Source organism: Podarcis tiliguerta, assembly GCF_965153285.1.
Source record: "Podarcis tiliguerta genome assembly, chromosome: Z".
In the NCBI taxonomy this organism is placed as follows: Eukaryota; Metazoa; Chordata; class Lepidosauria; order Squamata; family Lacertidae; genus Podarcis; species Podarcis tiliguerta.
The window spans coordinates 40,953,429-40,973,378 of record NC_139553.1 but is presented as its reverse complement, the minus strand read 5'-3'; the positions used below and the strand labels follow the sequence as shown (position 1 = coordinate 40,973,378).

General features: G+C 43.2%; 1 protein-coding gene across 3 annotated transcripts in view; it reads right to left on the bottom strand.

Moving 5' to 3' along the window:
- Positions 1-219: 219 nt before the first annotated feature.
- The window catches only part of NRK (Nik related kinase), a 128,347-nt gene continuing 108,616 nt past the window's right edge, over positions 220-19,950 (bottom strand). For 2 of the 3 annotated variants that reach the window (XM_083422283.1, XM_083422284.1), the window contains 3 exons: positions 18,891-19,050; positions 8,145-8,284; positions 220-6,079 (listed from right to left, as the gene is read on the bottom strand). In XM_083422283.1, the coding sequence (XP_083278409.1) occupies positions 5,996-6,079; positions 8,145-8,284; positions 18,891-19,050 (384 nt within the window). In that variant the 3' untranslated portion in view covers positions 220-5,995. The remainder of the gene's footprint in view (positions 6,080-8,144; positions 8,285-18,890; positions 19,051-19,950) is intronic. The other variant, XR_014506935.1, reaches the window with a different exon arrangement.

Here is a 19,950-nt window from a genome sequence, read left to right as displayed (position 1 = left end):
AGGAAATGACCTTTAAATCTTGGAGATAGTTGGTACAACTCGGAGAATGGGAGTGATTTCTGTATTGTTTTTTCAAAGCACTGGCGCATGTTGAATACTGTGCTCTTCCAACAGAAATAAAATTGAATCAGGTGTGCTTAGTTCTGTGCTGCTCTAATTATACTTGACATAATATTAGTTATCACCAGAATGTAAGGGTTAAAAGAAATCCAGTTTGACGCTCAGAATATTGCTTTATTTTTGCTGTTACAAATATACAATTTGGACATTAAAGAACAATTAGTATAAAATAAAAAATTCCCAATGACATACAGTACATAGCATTTATTGTTTTCACTTTCTGGATTCACAGGTTTGGGCAGCTTGCAAAATAAATGTAAGTGCACAATTTATTGCTTTCATTACTTTTTTTACAACAGTAAATTACAAATATGGAGAATTCTTTTAAGAAAAGCAGTTGTGGGAATGACTAGGACATCAGTATTACTGGATTCTTATTAACAATTATATTCTCTCCCTAGAGCATTTTATCCTGAATAATTATTTCACTTGAAATTTGTTTTCGAAAAGCAAGCAAGCAAGCAAGCAAGCAAGCAAGCAAGCAAGCAAGCAAGCAAACAAGAGCAGAGTTTTTAAGGCTGCGATTCCAACTCTGCTGGCCTGAAAATTAACCCCATTGAATTAAATAGGGTTTAGTTCTGAGTTAGGATTGTGTTAATCTTCTCAGAGCTCCCTGTGCATGTATCCTGCCTGACTTGCTTACACAGAGGCTAGATTATGCCTGGTATCTATTGAACATTCATTCTGATTTGGTAGCTGGGAGGTTATAATGATAATCAACAGTTATCCTGCTTCACTTGCTTGTAATCTTCCCATTGACCTTGAGTCTTCATAAGTCTTCCTGTTAATCAATTCTCAGTATGTTTCCATGCAAGTAACTGCAGAAAGTCCTTAGAAAAAGGTAAACTTGTTGGGCGAGGACTAGGAATGTTGTGTCTCGGAAATCCTGAAAGGCTGCCAGCTGTCAGTGCAGCCCATATTGGTCCAACTCAGTTTAAGTTAGCTTCCTCTGTTACTTTTGTGTGCAATTTTACTCAAAAGTAACTCTAATGGAGTTGAAACTTGCTTGCAAGAAAGTGGGCATGGAATCACTCAGCAACCTGATAATTCACCAACATTTGCCTTTCTATTTTCTTCTTCTTAGTGACATTTCACATACCCTTCCTGACCATTTACTGTATTTTTCGCTCTATAAGACGCACCAGACCACAAGGTGCACCTAGTTTTGGGAGGAGGAAAACAAGAGGGGAAAAAAATATGAATCCCAGAAGCCAGAACAGCAAGAGGGATTGCTGCGCAGTGAAAGCAGTGATCCCTCTTGCTGTTCTGGCTTCTGGGATAACTGCGCAGTCTGCATTCACTCCATGACACACACACACATTTCCCCTTACTTTTTAGGAGGGAAAAAGTGAGTCTTATAGAGCAAAAAATACGGTATTCATTTCTCCCTACTGGCTTTGATTGACTCTCACAGCGTTGCTCTTCCTAACTGTTGCATTAAGTGTGAACTATGTAAAAACCTCGGCTTTTTGATCTACCATGCTTAGGAATAACAGATCCCTATCAACTAGCTTTTGTTAATCCCATAGCAAAAGAATAATGTCTAAAGACTGCTTATCCCACGGCAAACTAATAATAAAGATAACAGTACATATTCTTACACTGCAATTCTATGTGTTTTCTCAGGTATTGGTCCTGCTGTGGCCAGTGGGGCTTCTTCCTTGGTAAGTGTGTGTAGGGATGCAGCCGTAATGTCCAGTTTGTGTTCTCTGCAAGACCTCACAGACTACAGTTCCCATCAGCCACAGTCAGCATTCAGTCAGATATTTAGTCTAATAACATCTGTAGGGTGCCATCCCTGCAATAAACCATCATTAACTATTTATCATGAATGTACAGATTGCTCCTGTCTTGCGAGTGCATGGGAGCAAAAAACCATGATTCTTGGCTTAGTTTGGCAATCGAGCCAGGGCTCACGGTTTGCTTTTCCTAAAGCAAAACCTGATATGCAAGCCAAGGTTTGCTCTTGGCATAACCACTGTAGTTTGCCTGGAGCCAAACAACCAGAATACCTAGTTCAGATGCAATAGCAGCCAAGGGTTGTGGAGTTTTTTCCCCTCCCACTTGCAAAAAGGAGGGGAGCAAAACACGAGCAATCTGCAGGTTCTCAATGAACCATTAACCAAAACTTACAGTGACATGTGAATGCAACATGGAGAAGTGGCAACTTACATAAAATATTGGGTGGCATGTGGCAGGTAAGCCCCACCCCACAAAATCAATCACGGAACACAGCACACACATACCATTTGAATGGCAATGCCCATCAACTGGGAGGGGGGAGGACTGGCCCCCTCAAATAATTTATGGAGGGAGCTGAAGGGACCTTTGCCTGTAGGAGTTAGCTCCTATCGCAGCCTGTATATCTGCTGTTTTTTGTGCGAACTCTGAACTGTCAGAGACTTGGGAGAGAAAAGCCGTCATCCCTACATACCCTACATAACCTTTGCCACACATCCCCATACCATCCTATTTTCTCTACTGATAATTCTGTAATTCAGGAGGGAAATTCTGCTGCTGCTCTTTTCCCATCCCATAGATACACTCTTATAAAAAAAAGAAAAGAAAAAAGTTAGCAAACCAACGGACTGAGCTACATAGGAAGCTGCATTAAATCAAGTCAGACCAATGGTTCATCTGCTAATCAACACTGGCTGGGAATGGCTCTCCAGGGTTACAGACAAGGGTCTTGCCCTAAACATACCTGGAGAATTCGCAGATTGAACCTAGAACCTTTTGTATGCAAAGCGATTGCCCAACTACAGAGCTAAGGCCCTTTCCCAGCCACGTAGCTCAAAGTGGAGGAATCATTTATCTCATTATGTATACCTGAAGCCTCTGAAACCTTTATATACCAATTACAACTGATGATATTAAATCAACTGAAATTTCCCCTTTTCATTTTAACACATTTTTTTTAAAAAGCATTATAAAAACAAGTTGGATAAGTGCTGGTGAACACTTGGCTTTCAGGGATGACCATTTGTTTACTTAAAGTAGTTTTCTAAAAGAGAAAGCAAAAGATGGTTTCAGAATGTCAGGGTGACTTGCAACTCTGCTGGTCCTTTCACTGAAATTGACAAAATGCTAACAGATTTCAAGCCCCTTCTTCACGAAGTACCACACTGATTTCCATGTGGTTTATTTGCAGATGATAGTTTCAACCAAACAAGGGCCATTGCAAGCAAGTTCAGCTAAATATCTTAGGAAGTTAGAGGTTTTTGGCATTTCATGATCTGTCTCCCGAAGTTCACGTGTGTGTGTGTGTGTACACAACTGCCTAAGGCAATTCCCCCGACAGCTGCGAGATATCTTTTCGCATCTATTTGCATCCAAATGTCCTGGAAAATACCTGGATGATCTTGGATAAACTCCTTTCTTGAGTCTCAACAACTGAGTTAGAATAGTGGACTGACTCAATTAACTCAGCCAGTAGAGCATGAGACTCTTAAGCTCATGGTCAAGGGTTCAAGCCCCACATTGGGCACAAGAGTCCTGCCTTGCAGAGGGTCAGACTAGATGGCCCTCATGGTCCCTTCCAATTCTACAATTCTATGATTCTATGAAATCACAAAAGGCAGGAACACAAACTATGTGACAACACAGCTGGACTCCCCTTCTGCAAGTTAAAGGTACTGCAGCAAATCACAACTTCACAAGTGACCTACAGCCCATCCTTGGGAATACTGAGAAAAGCAGTTGACGGAATACCATTGTCAGCACACAGACAGCTACCCAGCTTGAAATTACCACTCGCTGGCAATCAGTTGACTAGGGGACGCATCAAGGGGTGGGATCCTGTAGCAAACCAAAGAGCCCTTTTAAATAATTAGATTTTAAATCATTGGATAAGCTCACAAACCACTTCCGGTCATTCATATATATGTGTATATATATATCTCCTTATGTCAGTAATGTTCAGATGAGATCCTGATCAAGAAAGAGAATGACTTGATACAAATCTAACACAAATAGCAAGAAGGCCAACCAACCAATTGATGGGTGAACCTTTGACTATCCTAGCCATTCCATCAAGGGCCTCAAAATGGCTATCTCCTCCATCAAATTCTGGGAGGAAGATGCAGTGTGAAATTGTGCAATAGGAGCAGATGCAAAAAGAAAACAAACGTGTAATTTCATGAAGCAAAGATCACAGCGGGGAGTTTCCGCTTCTTGTAAAACACGATGGAAGAAATAAAAGGGGCATCGCTTTAAGGTGGAGACTCTAACAATGGATACTGCTTCAGCATTGGCTTCCTTGCAGTTGCTTAATCTGGTGTAGCTAGCCATACTCAGTCAAAGCTTCAGCTTGTAGAATAAAATCAAAGAACTTTCTCAGACACCTGAAGTCAACCTGATCAGAGCACTCCAATATCTGTTCTGAATATTTTAGCAATTAACTAAAATTGTTATAGCTTTGCTTAGGTACATAGGGAGTTGCCTTAGTCAGTCTAGCTAGTGCAGTATTTTATGGTTTTGACAAGCATAATCTCTCCAGTTTTTTCCAGTCATAATGCTGAGATAATGCCAAGGACGGAATCTGAAACCACCCGCAAACATAAAATGTGTTACCGAGTCACAGTGCCCTTTGAAAATACATCTGTCTGAACATCATGTGAAGGCCATCTTATGTGACCTTGCAGCTTCTGTTCTGGCACATCTCTATATTAATTTTAAAATAATTAATTTCCCCAACCTCCTATTCCCCTCCACCCCCACCCCAATAAAGACTGCTGTATATCTATCTTGGATAAAAAATATTCTGTATCAAGTTTTCAGTTATTATATAATCATAGTATGTAGTACTTTTTATAGTGCTTTGCATTTTTCAAAGTATTGCATGAACTTTAGCTAAGTCACAATTGCACATGTAAACCTGAAAGCTGAAGTCTAGAGTAGCCCAAAATATAAACCCCTGAGAATATAATTTCATGGTGGAAAAACACCAGTGTGTCACTATTGCTCAGACATAATTCATACACAATGCGTGTCAGGAGTTTTCTTGTTTTTAAAGGCTAATCAACTGGCAAATTCTGCTGTGTTAAGCTCCCACTGAAATGAGCAGGAACCACCCCCCATTTCAGCAAGAAGTCCCCAGTGAACTGTGGCCCTTGTTCCTTTGGGTTGAGTAAAGAACATATTTACAGACTTATACATAAATAGAAATTTCTATTGAAACCGGATTATGTCACCAAAAAACTAGAAGGAGCTTGGATGCTGCACTTGAAGTAAGGGCCACGAGTGCAAGCAAGGTTTGTAGGATCCATCTACAAACACCCCATGTCTGTAAGCAATACACTGCTGTTTAAAATATCATTAGAAATACATTATACAGTAATAGTAATAGTGTATATAGCAGTGTACTGTCATTACGTATACAAGGTTTCAAAACCTGATAAAAATCAGGATGTCTCCAGGAGAACCCAGCAGCCCCAAATGACTTATGGGTAACAGATCACTGGGGACTTCTCCCGGACTTGCCCTGACTGAAAAAAGAATCCAATAAGTCATTTTTGCTGAGAAGTAAAAGTTATCACTTGTAAGTTCTGAGATGAAGATAAGTACTTCTGGCTAAGATTTTTCAAGAAGAGCAAAAGGATACAAAACCAATTTAACATCAAGTGGATTCCCAGCTCACAGCAAGAGATATATCTACATATTGTTGTCCAGAATGAAAAGATAAAACACTTAGCAAAACAACATTACAATATTTATGTGAAAAGAAAAGAAAATCAAACTTTTCCACAGCTGAAGGACGGTATAATGATGGTAGGGTTCTTGTTACTCCTTGTGGAAAAAATATGGAAACGTCTGTAACCGGCTTCCTTCATACATCCAGTGGGAAAGATCAAACAATATTTCATCCTGATGTGATTTACCAGTTGAATAGTATGTTCTGGCCAAGTGTCATAAAGTATATTTGACTGCTGCCTCCAGACTGAACAGATGCAAAGAACACCTTGAGAAGAAATTGGGGGGGGGGGGAGCTAGTGTTATTTTATGTTGATAAGAACATTTTAGCCATATCTGAGAATGTGGCATATACATCTACACACACACACACACACACACACACTCTTCATGTTAATTCAAAGAGATATGAATTTCTTTTACTGTTTTAAAAATACAAAAATTGTCTAGTTGAATCAGACCAAATTTCACCAGCTCCAATGTTCTGCCTCTAACAGCAGCAAGCCTAATGCACCCTTGTGTTTACAAGCAATACATGAAAGTTTGTCCTAAGGATCTGGCATAAAGATGTGCGCTGCGGCAAAAGGAGATTCAACTCAGTGACCAATACTGGTCCTAGGCATCTTTGTAATTATTATTTTTTCCCTCATTCATTTTTTAAAGGCGTCAAAGTAATGAATGTCATAAGTTAATTACACAGAAGCACTTCCTTTTGTTTGTCATGCTGATTATTATTAAAAGGGCTACATTAATTGTCACGGCATGGTGTATTCTCCATTCACACACATCAGAAAAGAAGATACTTAGAACCATTTATCAACGGTTTCAAGTGGGCGGTAGGCTCAGTTTTAAAAGAAACAGCAATTTTCTCAAGAAACTACAGGATAGATATGGAGTGTGGCTAACGTCATGTGTGCACAGGATGGATTCAAAAGCCACTGGTAGGAGTAAAGTAGGAGTTAAGTTCTGGATCTTCAGCAACAGTCTGCCCAGACCACAGGGCTGTCTGGGCCTGATAGGAATTGGAAGCCCAACAGCTTATGGCATCAGCTTCTAGAAAGCTGGCTTAGACCCTGCTAGACTTGATGGACCAATGCTGTGATTCAGCAATTGACAAATGAGTGTTAATGATGGTTGATGGCTTTTCAATAGATCAAAGGGCTAGAAGAATATTATTGACTGATTTATTGATTGGACTTATTAGCTGCTTGTTACCCAAAGGTCTCCATGCAATTCACAGCACATTTAAACATAAGCAAAGACAAATTATACCATAATCAGGCACACACAACACTCCTACAATTCATTTGCGTATGGATGTTCCCCCCTGGGACCATGGGGGAAAAGAAGGGCAAATAATAAATTAAAATAACATGACACCACCACCAAACAACACCCCATTAAAATTGGGAAATTTCTCAAGAATGTTCTGATTTTTATTTTTATTTTTTAAAAAAGGGAAAGGAAATTTGATGCCTTTCCCAAGCCTGAGTGTATTTGGGTAAAATAACAGAAACAGGTTTTTGGATATTAAAACAAGACAAAACAAAACAAAAGACAAAACAAAACTGCAGTTTGAGAGAGATACAGAAAGAGCTGAGTTGGGAGGTGTAAGCTGAAAACATCTGGGGATATGATCACAAAAAGCAGTGGATCTGCTACTTGCAGGAGTGCTTAAGTTATTCGTGCTCTGCTTGTACATGTGTGAATAAATCCAAACATTACAAAACACCAAGAGGTTGGCAGCGATCTTGGCTTTCTAAAGAAGCCAAACTCAGGCAACATCTCACTGCTTGGAAAAGTGCAAAGTGCCCAACCAGGGCTGTCTTACCCATAGGTGCTAGAGATGTGGGGCACTCGGGCGCCAGGCTCTCAGGAGCACCAGGTCGAGAGTCTGGGGCCCAAGAGTTGACTCTGGGGAAGAGCCTGTCTGCATGTCAGAGTGCTGTGGCGGGCTCTTCTGCAGCGGATGGCTCTGAGCCATGAGTTGGGGGGCGACTGAGTCAGCGAGACACTGAGGCGGCTGGCCGGCTCTGCCCTCCTGCGCAACCAGGGGGCGGTCACCGGGTGGATCTTTGCACCCCAGTGCCACATATGCTTAAGACAGCCCTGTGCCCAGGGATTTTTCAGGCAGGCAAAGGTACTCCAACAATACCTTCTGAGAGCAGAGGTCCCTCCCTCAGCAGCTGTAAACAACTGGCAGCTTGCTGATCCTCTCCCTAGCCCCCTCCCCAATCTGATGTAGAGCCCTGCCTCTCATGAAGAAGAGAACCAACACAACTAATTGTTTTTCTTATGTTGGCGTGTGATCTTGCAGCGTTTAGCACACGTACCTTATCGTTCCTTTCACATAGAAACTTCAGCTTCTGTGCTTTCTTGTGCATAAACACACCTTCCAGGCTTCCCGTCTCCACCGAGCGCAGTTCAATAGCTTTCTCTCCCCAGCCCATAACTTGGTTCGATTGAAGGTAGGCTTAAAAAACACACAAAGGAGCGCATGTTAGTAGAGTAAAACGAAGAAACAAAGAAGGCAGGGAGGGACAAAAAGAAGAAGAAGATCGTTCTTAGGGTTGTTGTTTTTTTTTAAAGGGAGTTTGTCAAGGATGTGGGAATGTTGTGTGGTTGGGGGTTTTTTTTGGTAAGCAATATAAAACAAATAACTATAAACTATACAAATTGTGCATTATGTGTTGAATATGAAATTATGAATTATGTAGACCAGTCAAAGTTCAGACAGGGTGGAGGGTGAAAAGTTACCTGAGAAATTAAGATTAATCATGGTTCTGATTGGTTCACAGTGCTCATGGGAGCACAGAGTCCATTGATGTCAACCCAAAAGCCCAGGTCTGTCCCGATACTGGGATATGCAGTTATTGTAGCTTATAGTGTCCAAAATCAGGCATACTGTGCTGGCCATGCAATTATTCTGTTTTATCATTGCTCTCACAGCTGCATGAAGCCAGCAGTGTGGCGAGGGGCAAACCATAAAAAAAAACCCAGAGGAAATTTGCAAGCTTGGTTTAGTCCCCTCCACCTACAAGCTGATTGACCCGTTGAAATTAGGCCACCCTGCCAGGCCACTGTGGCTAAAGTAGGAGTTGCCAGGCATCCGCTTACAGCATGGTCATGCGGGAAGAAGATGGCAGTGGAACTGGGCTATGGCTGGGGGGCAAACAACACTCCCCGGAGCCCAGGTGAGCAGAGATTAATGTAAAATAATAATAATAATGCCAAGTTGCATAGAATGAGCCCGCACCATCGGGTCCCTTTATAACTCATAACTGATGTCTTCATTTTCCAGAATGCCTTTATTCTGACCAATCAAAACATCTCAAAATGGTCCTCAAACATTTGAGTTCACCAGAACTCTTCGTCAGGTCCAATGTTAAGCAAAGCAGTGTGCAAGTACGACAAGGAAGCTGCCTTGGAATTGAAGCCATAATGTATGCATTGATCAAAGGTTTGTTCTTGTTGTCTAGACTTAGAAGGGGTGTGGCTATGGACTGTCTGTCAGAATTTATGTCTGCATCGCACTTTCCCAATAAGAGAGTCTAGAGGATGTCTCAGCTCACTAAGAGTTGGCATTTGCATTGCTTCCTTCCTTAATATGCAGTCAGAGCTTTATATGCTAACAAACAGAATTTTGGGTTGGTCAAGATTCCTCTCCTTACCCATCTCCCATGTGTGTGGAGAAACTATTATGAATCATGGTTCACCTCCTGCTTCCTTGCCCTAGGCAGGACACTTGAAACTGGTTTAGTGGTACAGTAACAACATCTCCCGGGGGACGCGGGTGGCGCTGTGGGCTAAAGCCTCAGTGCCTAGGGCTTGCCGATCGAAAGGTCGGCGGTTCGAATCCCCGCGGCGGGGTGCGCTCCCGCTGTTCGGTCCCAGCGCCTGCCAACCTAGCAGTTCGAAAGCACTCCCGGGTGCAAGTAGATAAATAGGGACCGCTTACTAGCGGGAAGGTAAACGGCGTTTCCGTGTGCGGCTCTGGCTCGCCAGAGCAGCGATGTCACGCTGGCCACATGACCCGGAAGTGTCTTCGGACAGCGCTGGCCCTTGGCCTCTTTGAGTGAGATGGGCGCACAACCCTAGAGTCTGTCAAGACTGGCCCGTACGGGCAGGGGTACCTTTACCTTACCTTTAACAACATCTCCCAAGGGAACAGTAAATGTGTTTGCATTGGTATTGTGGAGGAGCCCTTATATCTTTAACTGAATTCTCATTGCCTTCACCAAGTAGAACTCTCAGGATTCTTTGAGCAAAGGTGTCACAGTGTTATACTAAATTTTCCAGGTTAAATATAATTCTCAGGGAGGCTGCAACAGTTTGGGCCAGGTTTCTTCCATTTCTACAGAACAAGGCTATAGTTAGAAGACATTTCTAGAGAGCCACAAAGCATCCTCAGAAGTGTGCTGGCAACCAGAGAACACGGGATGTGTGTTTCCTCCAGGGCAAGTCTGAACTTGCCTGATCTATTGTTAAAGTATCATGTTGTAGCTTGGTCTTCCTATAAATATATAGCTAACTCTGTTGTTAGATGCTTGAGAATCAGTCTCCGTACCAAGAGATTCTGTATTTCTAACCCAGAAACTTCTGGGTGGGTTTGTTTTTTACTACAATTCTCCTGCAATGAAGTGAGATACAATCTAGTTGCCTATTACTCCAGTTTTTGCTGATACAAAATTCTGGATATTTGGAACACAGGAAACCATCTTACACTGGGTCTGACAAATGGCTGTGCAGCTTAGAAGTGCCTACATTGACTGGCAGAAACTGTATGGTGCAGTGGTTAAGAGTGGTAGACTCATAATCTGATGAACCGGGTTCATGTCTCTGCTCCTCCACATGCAGCTGCTGGGTGACCTTGGGCCAGTCACACTTATCTGAAGTTTCTCAGCCCCACTCACTTCACAGAGTGTTGGGGAGGATGGGAAAGGAGATTGTTAGCCACTTTGAGACTCCTTCGGGTAGTGATAAAGCAGGGTATCAAATCCAAACTCCCTTGCTGCTGCTGCTGCTGCTGCTTCTGCTTCTTCTTCTTCTTCTTCTTCTTCTTCTTCTTCTTCTTCTTCTTCTTCTTCTTCTTCTTCTTCTTCTTCTTGATTTCAGACAGGGGACATTCCTAGCTCTAATAGCAGATGCCAAGGATTGAACCTGGAATCTTCTGTATGCAAGGCAGATATAGCCTTTCTCTGTGATGACCCTGTTAGGACAATTCTATTTCCTTTGTGCATTTGTAAATTTCTACTTAAAGTAAATCTGTGCATTCCATTCTTTTAGCAAGAAAATAATATGGAACATTTTAACCAAATTTATCTGCCCACTTGTATTTTCAGCCACATTGCTAAGAAAATATAAGAGGGATATGCAAAACTAAGCATGGTTTCAAACTGGAGGGGGGAACCATGCGTTGAGATTCCTGCATTGTACAAGGTTAGACTAGATGACCCTAGGGGTCCCTTCCAACTCTACATTTCTATGATCATATCTCTTCCCACTATTTTATCTTCACTACAATCCTGTGAGGTGGGTGGGAGACAGTGAATGGCCCAAGATTTCCCAGTGAGCTTCAAGTTTCCCCACCCTAATCCAATGCCTTTAACTACAATATTATACTGGCTCTAGCTGTTAAAACTCATTACCAGTTTTGATTTCTTAACGAATGCCGCTATTCCTGATAGTAAAAAGAGGAGACTAAGAGGAGATATGATAAAAAGGTAAAGGTACCCCTGCCCGTACGGGCCAGTCTTGACAGACTCTAGGGTTGTGCGCCCATCTCACTCAAGAGGCCGGGGGCCAGCGCTGTCCGGAGACACCTCCGGGTCACGTGGCCAGCGTGACATCGCTGCTCTGGCAAGCCAGAGCCACACACGGAAACGCCGTTTACCTTCCCGCTAGTAAGCGGTCCCTATTTATCTACTTGCACCTGGGAGTGCTTTCGAACTGCTAGGTTGGCAGGCGCTGGGACCGAACAACGGGAGCGCACCCCACCGCGGGGATTCGAACTGCCGACCTTTCGATCGGCAAGCCCTAGGCGCTGAGGCTTTTACCCACAGCGCCACCCGCGTCCGAGATATGATAGCCACCTTCAAAAATCTAGAGGGTTGTTACATGGAGGGTGGAGCAAGCTTGTTTTCTCCTGCTCTGAAGAGTAGGACTCAAACCAGGATAATGAGAAGTAAAAACTCTCCCACGGATTCCAGAGACGTTATAGAAGCCATGACAGTTAACTACGATAACTAAAATAAAACGGATATATGCTTGTAGTGTAGATTTTGAGAGGTCCCACTTTTGGATAAGGTAAATTTCAAATTTCAGCTTCTGTTTCCATTTGAGAGGGGATGTTGTGTTTCTAAAATATCATCCTCTCTTCCTGTCCGACAAAGCCCCGTCTTTTAGTCGTACACCTCTAGAATAGTCAATAAATTAAATACTGGAGTTCTATAATTTTAATTTCCCTATGGAGTCAAGTTTCCTCATTCCAATTACTAAATTGGCGACATACCTTCTGTCAGCTTAAAATGAGTAAGACGGGTTTTCCTTGACCTGCATCTATAAATTATATTTCATCCCTTACTAATTTTTGCAAAGGCCTAGACATTTCTTTTTCTTCCTAACATTGTGTAAGTAGCAGCTAGTTGCAATTCAGAGCTAGTCCATATTCCTACCAACTTCAAGACAATTGGGTGGCTATGAGGATCTGTCAAAAAGAACAATTTAGCCTTTAAACGGCTCAGGGCGGCAGCATCTCAAAGACTCTCTCTTCCCATATGCAGTGACCCAAGACTTGCAATCGTCATCTGAGGCCCTTCTTCATGTGCTTCCTCCATATGAGCTAACGCCTAGGGGCTGTGGGGGCTTCAGCCCCCACAAAAAATACTGCAATGCACTCTACGTGGGGCTACCTGTGAAGGTGACTCGGAAACTACAACTAATCCAGAATGCGGCAGCTAGACTGGTGACTGGGAGTGGCCACAGGGATCACGTAAAGGATCTTCACTGGCTCCCAGTACATTTCCGAGCACAATTCAAAATGTTGGTGCTTACCATTAAAGACCCAAACAGCCTCAGCCCTGTATGCCTGAAGGAGCGTCTCCACCCCCATTGTCCAACCCGGACACGAGGTCCTCCTCTGTGGGTCTTCTGCTGGTTCCCTCACTGTGAGAAGTGAAGTTACAAGGAACCAAGCAGAAGGCCCTCTTGGCAGTGGCACCCTCCCTGTGGAATGCCCTCCCATCAGATGTCAAGGAGATAAAGAACTACACAACTTTTAGAAGACACCTGAAGGCAGCCCTGTATCTGGAAATTTTTAATGTTTGATACTTTACCATGTTTTATATATCCTGTAAGCCACCCAGGGGACGCGGGTGGCGCTGTGGGTTAAAGCCTCAGTGCCTAGGGCTTGCCGATCGAAAGGTCGGCAGTTCGAATCCCCGCGGCGGGGTGCGCTCCCGCTGTTCGGTCCCAGCGCCTGCCAACCTAGCAGTTCAAAAGCACCCCTGGGTACAAGTAGATAAATAGGGACCGCTTACTAGCGGGAAGGTAAACGGCGTTTCTGTGTGCGGCTCTGGCTTGCCAGAGCAGCGATGTCACGCTGGCCATGTGACCTGGAAGTGTCTTCGGACAGCGCTGGCCCCTGGCCTCTTTGAGTGAGATGGGCGCACAACCCTAGAGTCTGTCAAGACTGGCCCGTATGGGCAGGGGTACCTTTACCTTTACCTTTAAGCCACCCAGAGTAGGAAACCCAGACAGATCGGTGGATAGGGTATAAATAATAAAAATATTATTATTGCTTATTATTATTATTATTAGTATTAGTATTATTATACAGGGTTTATTGTCTGTCTCTTTGGTTACAAGTCACTTTGAGTGGCCCTGGGCAAGACAAAGCTATTGAGAAACTTAACCACAAATAAACAAGGAAAGAAAGATTTCTCTTGTTGGAACCTAGTCAAGCCTAGTAAACCCCATTAAATAATGTCAATGGTGCCATTTACAACACATCATTTTGCATTGTTGTGGTTTTTTGAACAAAGGAACTTAAGAAGAGATCTGCTGGGTAAGACCGAAGCCCATCTTGTCTATCTTCTTCTCACATTGGCCAACCTGATGTTATTATGTTATTGTTATATCTACAGGAAGCCTGCAAATGGGAGTGAAGTGCAATGTGATTTCCCAGAAACTGGTATTCAGAGGAGTACCACTTCCAATATGGGAGGTGGTCCACAGCTGTGGTTCATGATTAGTTGCTATTGGCAACCTTATCTCCATGGTCTTGTCTTAACCCTCTGTTAAAATCAACAATGAACTAATTCTCACAACATTCTAGTGAATTTGGTTGATCCATGAAACCCTCCAACCTTTCTCCGATGAACATAGGGATGTCCTATTCAATTAATAATAATAAGGATGGTGATGATGATGTTATTATTTATACTCTACCCATCTGACTGAATTGACACTCTGAGCAGCTTCCAACTTATTAAAAAAACACATAATAAAACATTAAGCATGAAAAAAGCAACAACCCTTCCCTATGCAGGGCTGCCTTCAGATGTCTTCTAAAGGTTGTATACAGTAGTTACTTATCTCCTTGGCTTGGGGGTCGCATAACTCCATACCCTCCAACGAAAATAGGGGCATCCTAAGGAAAAGCAGGACATTCCAGGATCAAACCAGAAACCTGGACAGCTTCTGCAAATCTGGGCCTGTCCCTGGAAAATAGGGACACTTGGAGGGCCTGCATTCTTTATATCAAAATCAATTCCAAGAAAACCCTGGCTATACTTTAGAACCACATTTACCTCAAAGATACTGTTTCACGTGATATTGCAGCCTACTAGGGCCTACCCTTAGGACGCGGGTGGCGCTGTGGGTAAAACCTCAGCGCCTAGGATTGCCGATCACATGGTCGGTGGTTCGAATCCCCGCGGCGGGGTGCGCTCCCGCCGTTCGGTCCCAGCGCCTGCCAACCTAGCAGTTCGAAAGCACCTCTGGGTGCAAGTAGATAAATAGGGACCGCTTACCAGCGGGAAGGTAAATGGCGTTCCGTGTGCTGCGCTGGCTCGCCAGATGCAGCTTGTCACACTGGCCACGTGACCCGGAAGTGTCTGCGGACAGCGCTGGCTCCCGGCCTCTAGAGTGAGATGAGCGCACAACTCTTGAGTCTGGCAAGACTGGCCCGTACGGGCAGGGGTACCTTTACCTTTACCTTAGGGCCTACCCAGATTTCTTTTGTTTTGTGATTTGGGGGTGGGGGGAAGCCACCAATATGGCAGAAGATGGTCATCAGGTGGGGATGAGCAAGCAAGCATTGGACCACATTCGTCCTCACATCTGCCATTAGTTTATCACCAACCCTTTCTGGGACAGAGAGGGAGACGGGTTGGTGAACAATGCATATGGCATTGGTAAAGGAAAGGAGGTTGAGGGAGCTCTCAGTTGTGGGCTGACTGTTCTGACCCCTCAGTGCCGGTTGACTACCAGTACCAGGCAGGAGAGGGTAAACTTATGATGCTGTGATACCAAGGGCATAGGTAAATTTATTATTCTTAATCACCCTCACCACCACCATCATCATAAATTAGCAGCTTAATGCCAACCTAGACTTCTAAGCAGTTTATGAAGTAAACCCTAGTAAGCATCCTAGTTCCACTAAAGCAACATACCAATTTAAGCAGAAGACTCAGTCAGAAATGAAGGAAATGCTTATTTAATTGTACTAGAAGGTCACAGAGTGAGTTAATTGGATGTTGCCACTAGAACGCCACAGCTGCATCATATCAGTTTGAGGGTGTTTTATGTAGGAACAGATACTAGAGTAAAATAACTTCAGAAACAAAAGCCATCTGTCTGTGAAAACAATTTTGTTTTCTCAGTCATTATCATCAGGTAGTGTCAGCAATGTAGGATGGACTGAATTGGGAAATGTTCCTTATAGGGGAAAAATGCTGACTGAAACACTTCTGGAATAAAATATCTTCTTGTTTTTTCTTTCTGTTTTAAAGAGTCCTTCAAATAGTCTTCTAAGGATGCTGAGAGTTGTTAGGAGACACCACTTCTATTTCCCTCACAAGGCAACAATTCCTACCAGAGTGGTTTAACTCTGGGAATTGTAGTTCTGGGAGGGAACTAGATGTCTCCTAAAAGCTCTCAGCACCCTTGACAAACTACGGTTCCCAGGAAGAAGAAGAAGAAGAAGAAGAAGAAGAAGAAGAAGAAGAAGAAGAGGAGGAGTTTGGATTTGATATCCCGCCTTTCACTCCCTTTAAGGAATCTCAAAGCGGCTAACATTCTCCTTTCCCTTCCTCTCCCACAACAAACACTCTGTGAGGTGAGTGGGGCTGAGAGACTTCAGAGAAGTGTGAATGGCCCAAGGTCATCCAGCAGCTGCATGTGGAGGAGCGGAGATGTGAACCCGGTTCCCCAGATTACGAGTCCATCGCTCTTAACCACTACACCACACTGGTGGGGGTCTTCATGTTTTCCCCCCTTTCTTCTCTGCTGCACCACAAACATTGTCATATATTCCTAATTTAGGCCAATGTGAATTAGAGAAAGATACCACAGCACAGAGTTGCTTAGAAATGTGGGTCGTGGCATGGGGCTGGGGGAGACACCAGCTTGCACTGCACTGGGAAACCTTTGGAAAGTGGATCGCAGCCTGCAGATTGGTCCATTTCGTTTGGGAGACAGTTCCAAGAATACTGACAGAATCTCCTTAGAGCATTGGGTGGGGAGCAACAGAGTGATCTTGGCATGGATTCGGGAGCCACCAGTATGATCCAGTAGATGAGAACTTTGGTATTTTCCCTAGAATTTGCAACATTAAAGCAATGATGGCATACTAAAGGAGACTCTGAGCTACTCTGATTCATAGGGATTAAAAAATAAATAAAAATGCCCCTGTTACAATGTGGCTGCAGCTTTGTGGAGGAAGTAACATGTATGATACAGGGCTTGGAAGCTAATGCCTGAACCTTAGGAAATCACATTCGCATGGTTTATCTCCCTCTGAAAGGGAGGCAGAAATAGAAAGAGCGAAGTGGCAGGGACACAGACCCTGTGGCCTGTGTATTTAAAGTATATTTAAAGAGTTATGGGAACTGTGGGTTTACCCCCTCTCAAAACTACAATTCCCAGCACCCTTAACAAACTACAGCTCCCAGAATTCTTTGGGGATAAGGCCTGAGCTTGTACATAGCTCAGCTATGTACATAGCTCAGCTAAGGCCTGAGCATGTACATAGCTCAGCTTCCACTAGCTCAAGTCAGCTTGTCCCTTAAGTCAGGAATAATGGAAAACGGAGTTCAAAAACAACAACATCCATAGTGCCACAGGTTCCCCATCTCAGCTCCTCTGGACCAGGCTTCAGTGCAGACACCTCTGGCTCTTACATGGCTTTCCCACATGACTCTGGCAATGGATTTTTAATGGGGGCTTGGTGATAGTAGGCCCCTGAGGGTGGGGGAGAGACTTATCAATGCCTGCAAGCAAGTATCCAGCCCTGGTGCAGATGACTGGTGCTATTTCAGAGAATGACTGGGCTTTTATGTGCACAGTCCAATTGCTCCATTTAGTCCAGCATGATATTCCCACAGTAGCCAACCATGACTTTACATGCCCTAAGTCTTATACCTGTCAGATTTTTTTAAAGGGATTTATGTTGTTACCTTTGTTGCCAACAAAGGTCCGTATAGTAAAAGCTATGGTTTTCCCCATAGTGATGTATGGAAGTGAGAGCTGGACCATAAAGAAGGCTGATCGCCGAAGAATTGATGCTTTTGAATTATGGTGCTGGAGGAGACTCTTGAGAGTCCCATGGACTGCAAGAAGATCAAACTGATCCATTCTTAAGGAAATCAGCCCTGAGTGCTCACTGGAAGGATAGATCGTGAAGCTGAGGCTCCAATACTTTGGCCACCTCATGAGAAGAGAAGACTCCCTGGAAAAGACCCTGATGTTGGGAAAGATGGAGGGCACAAGGAGAAGGCGATGACAGAGGACGAGATGGCTGGACGGTGTTCTTGAAGCTACTAAAATGAGTCTGACCAAACTGCGGGAGGCAGTGGAAGACAGGAGTGCCTGGCGTGCTCTGGTCCATGGGGTCACGAAGAGTTGGACACGACTAAACGACTAAACAACAAATGTTGTTACCATTCCCAAAAGAAAGGCTTCTGGTTTCTTGGGAAATGTTCTTCATTTTATTTTATTTTTAAATCATTATAAATGAATTTGTTTAATCCTCTTTTAAAACCATCCAAGTTGGTGGCCACCATCATATCTTGTGGGGGTGAGCTCCACAGTTTAACTGCGCACTGTGTGAAGAAGGAGTTTCTTTTGCCCACCCGGAGTGTCCCAGCATTCAGCTTCTTTGGTTGTCCCCGGGCTCTCACATGAGAGGGAGATAAATGCTCTCCAAGCAGGTGCCGTGTGCATTTCCCCCAAGCAGTAAAGCCAGTGTACAGACAACAGGAGCAGGATGATCTGGGGCACCTTTCAATTTTCTGTTTTGTTTGTTTAGAAAAAACAGTGACTTACAGGAAGCATAACAGAGGTTTATTGAACTGTGCATGGAGTGGAGAAAGCAAAGCAATGTTTTTCTCCCTCTGTTGTAATACTGGATCTCAGAGTCATTCATATGTTGTGAACCAGCCTGAGATCGACAGCTGAAGGGCGGTATGCACATTTTAATAATAATAATAATAATAATAATAATAATAATAATAATAATAATAGGCACACACCTTCACTGTCCTCTTTTGGGAACCAGCTAAAAACGTTTTTGTTTAGACAAGCCTATCCAGTTATGCAGAATGTTGACATGTGTTTTAAACTGGTTTCAGCTTATTGTTGGATTTAATTATTATGTTTTGATTGTTTTAGATAATTGCTTTTGCTGATAACTTCATTGTTTTCTTCTTTTTGAGGTAGTTGGTGTTTAAGGATCAAGTGGCATATGATTCAGCTGGCCACTGTGAGAGCAAGACGCAGGATTAGATGGGCTTTGGGCCTGATCCTGCTTAGTTTTCATTTTCCCTCCCTCCCGGCAGCTGTGCTCTTTTCATACTTACCTACAGATGCTGGCATTTCTCCCCACTGCAAAACATTTTCCTTAGAGAAACGTCCATATATGTTGATGTAGACCCCTTCATCTTCATAGGTAAGAAGTAGCTCCATTCCACTGGTATTAGGGAGTATGATAACAGCATGAGGGTGAATATTCCCTTGGATCTGAAACAACATTTTATTGAAATTTATATCATGGAAAACACTGTCATTTTAGCAACCGCAGTCCACCAATCCTGGCCGAGCATTAAAACCAATGAAGATTCTGGGAAACCACAATAATAATAAAAATTGCTTGAAAAAGGTCTATATGCTTCCTGCTGCCATTTGGCGATCTAGAGAGCATAGAAATAGCAAGAAATACTGAGATACCAAGTGAAAAGCCAACATGGATGGCTTCAAAAGTGAATAAGAAAATTTATTGAGGGTAAGACTATTAATGGCAACTAACCACGCTGGCTATCTTCTACCTCCACTGCCAGTATTTAAAGGGGAAAAAATATTTAACTATCAAAAAGCATACAATAGTCACTGTCCAAGTCCAATATTTCACTTTGTATTCTGTGTCTTGTGAACAAAGAGCGATTTCAAGGCAGTAAGACTAACAACGGCATTATAGAAAAAGATTATGCATTATACTTCAACTTAGTGATTGCCTTCTTTAAAATATTTGCAAGCAAAATTTTAGAAACCAAACACTAAACCACATAAAACAAAGTCTAAGTTGACAAAGTACAGTGGTGCCTCGCAAGACGAAAAGAATCCGTTCCGTGAGTCTCTTCGTTTAGCGGTTTTTTTGTCTTGCGAAGCAAGCCCATTAGCGGATTAGCGGATTAGCGCTATTAGCGGTTTAGCGGCTATTAGCGGCTATTAAAGGCTTAAGGGATTAGCGGATTAGCTGCTAAAAGGCTATTAGCAGCTTAGTGCCTTAGAAAAAGGGGGTAGGGAGCGAAAAAAAACCCCCAGGAAGCCCATAGCAAATTCGTCCTGCGAAGCACCTCCAAAACGGAAAACCCTTTCGTCTAGCGGGTTTTCCGTCTTGCGAGGCATTCGTCTTGCTATATA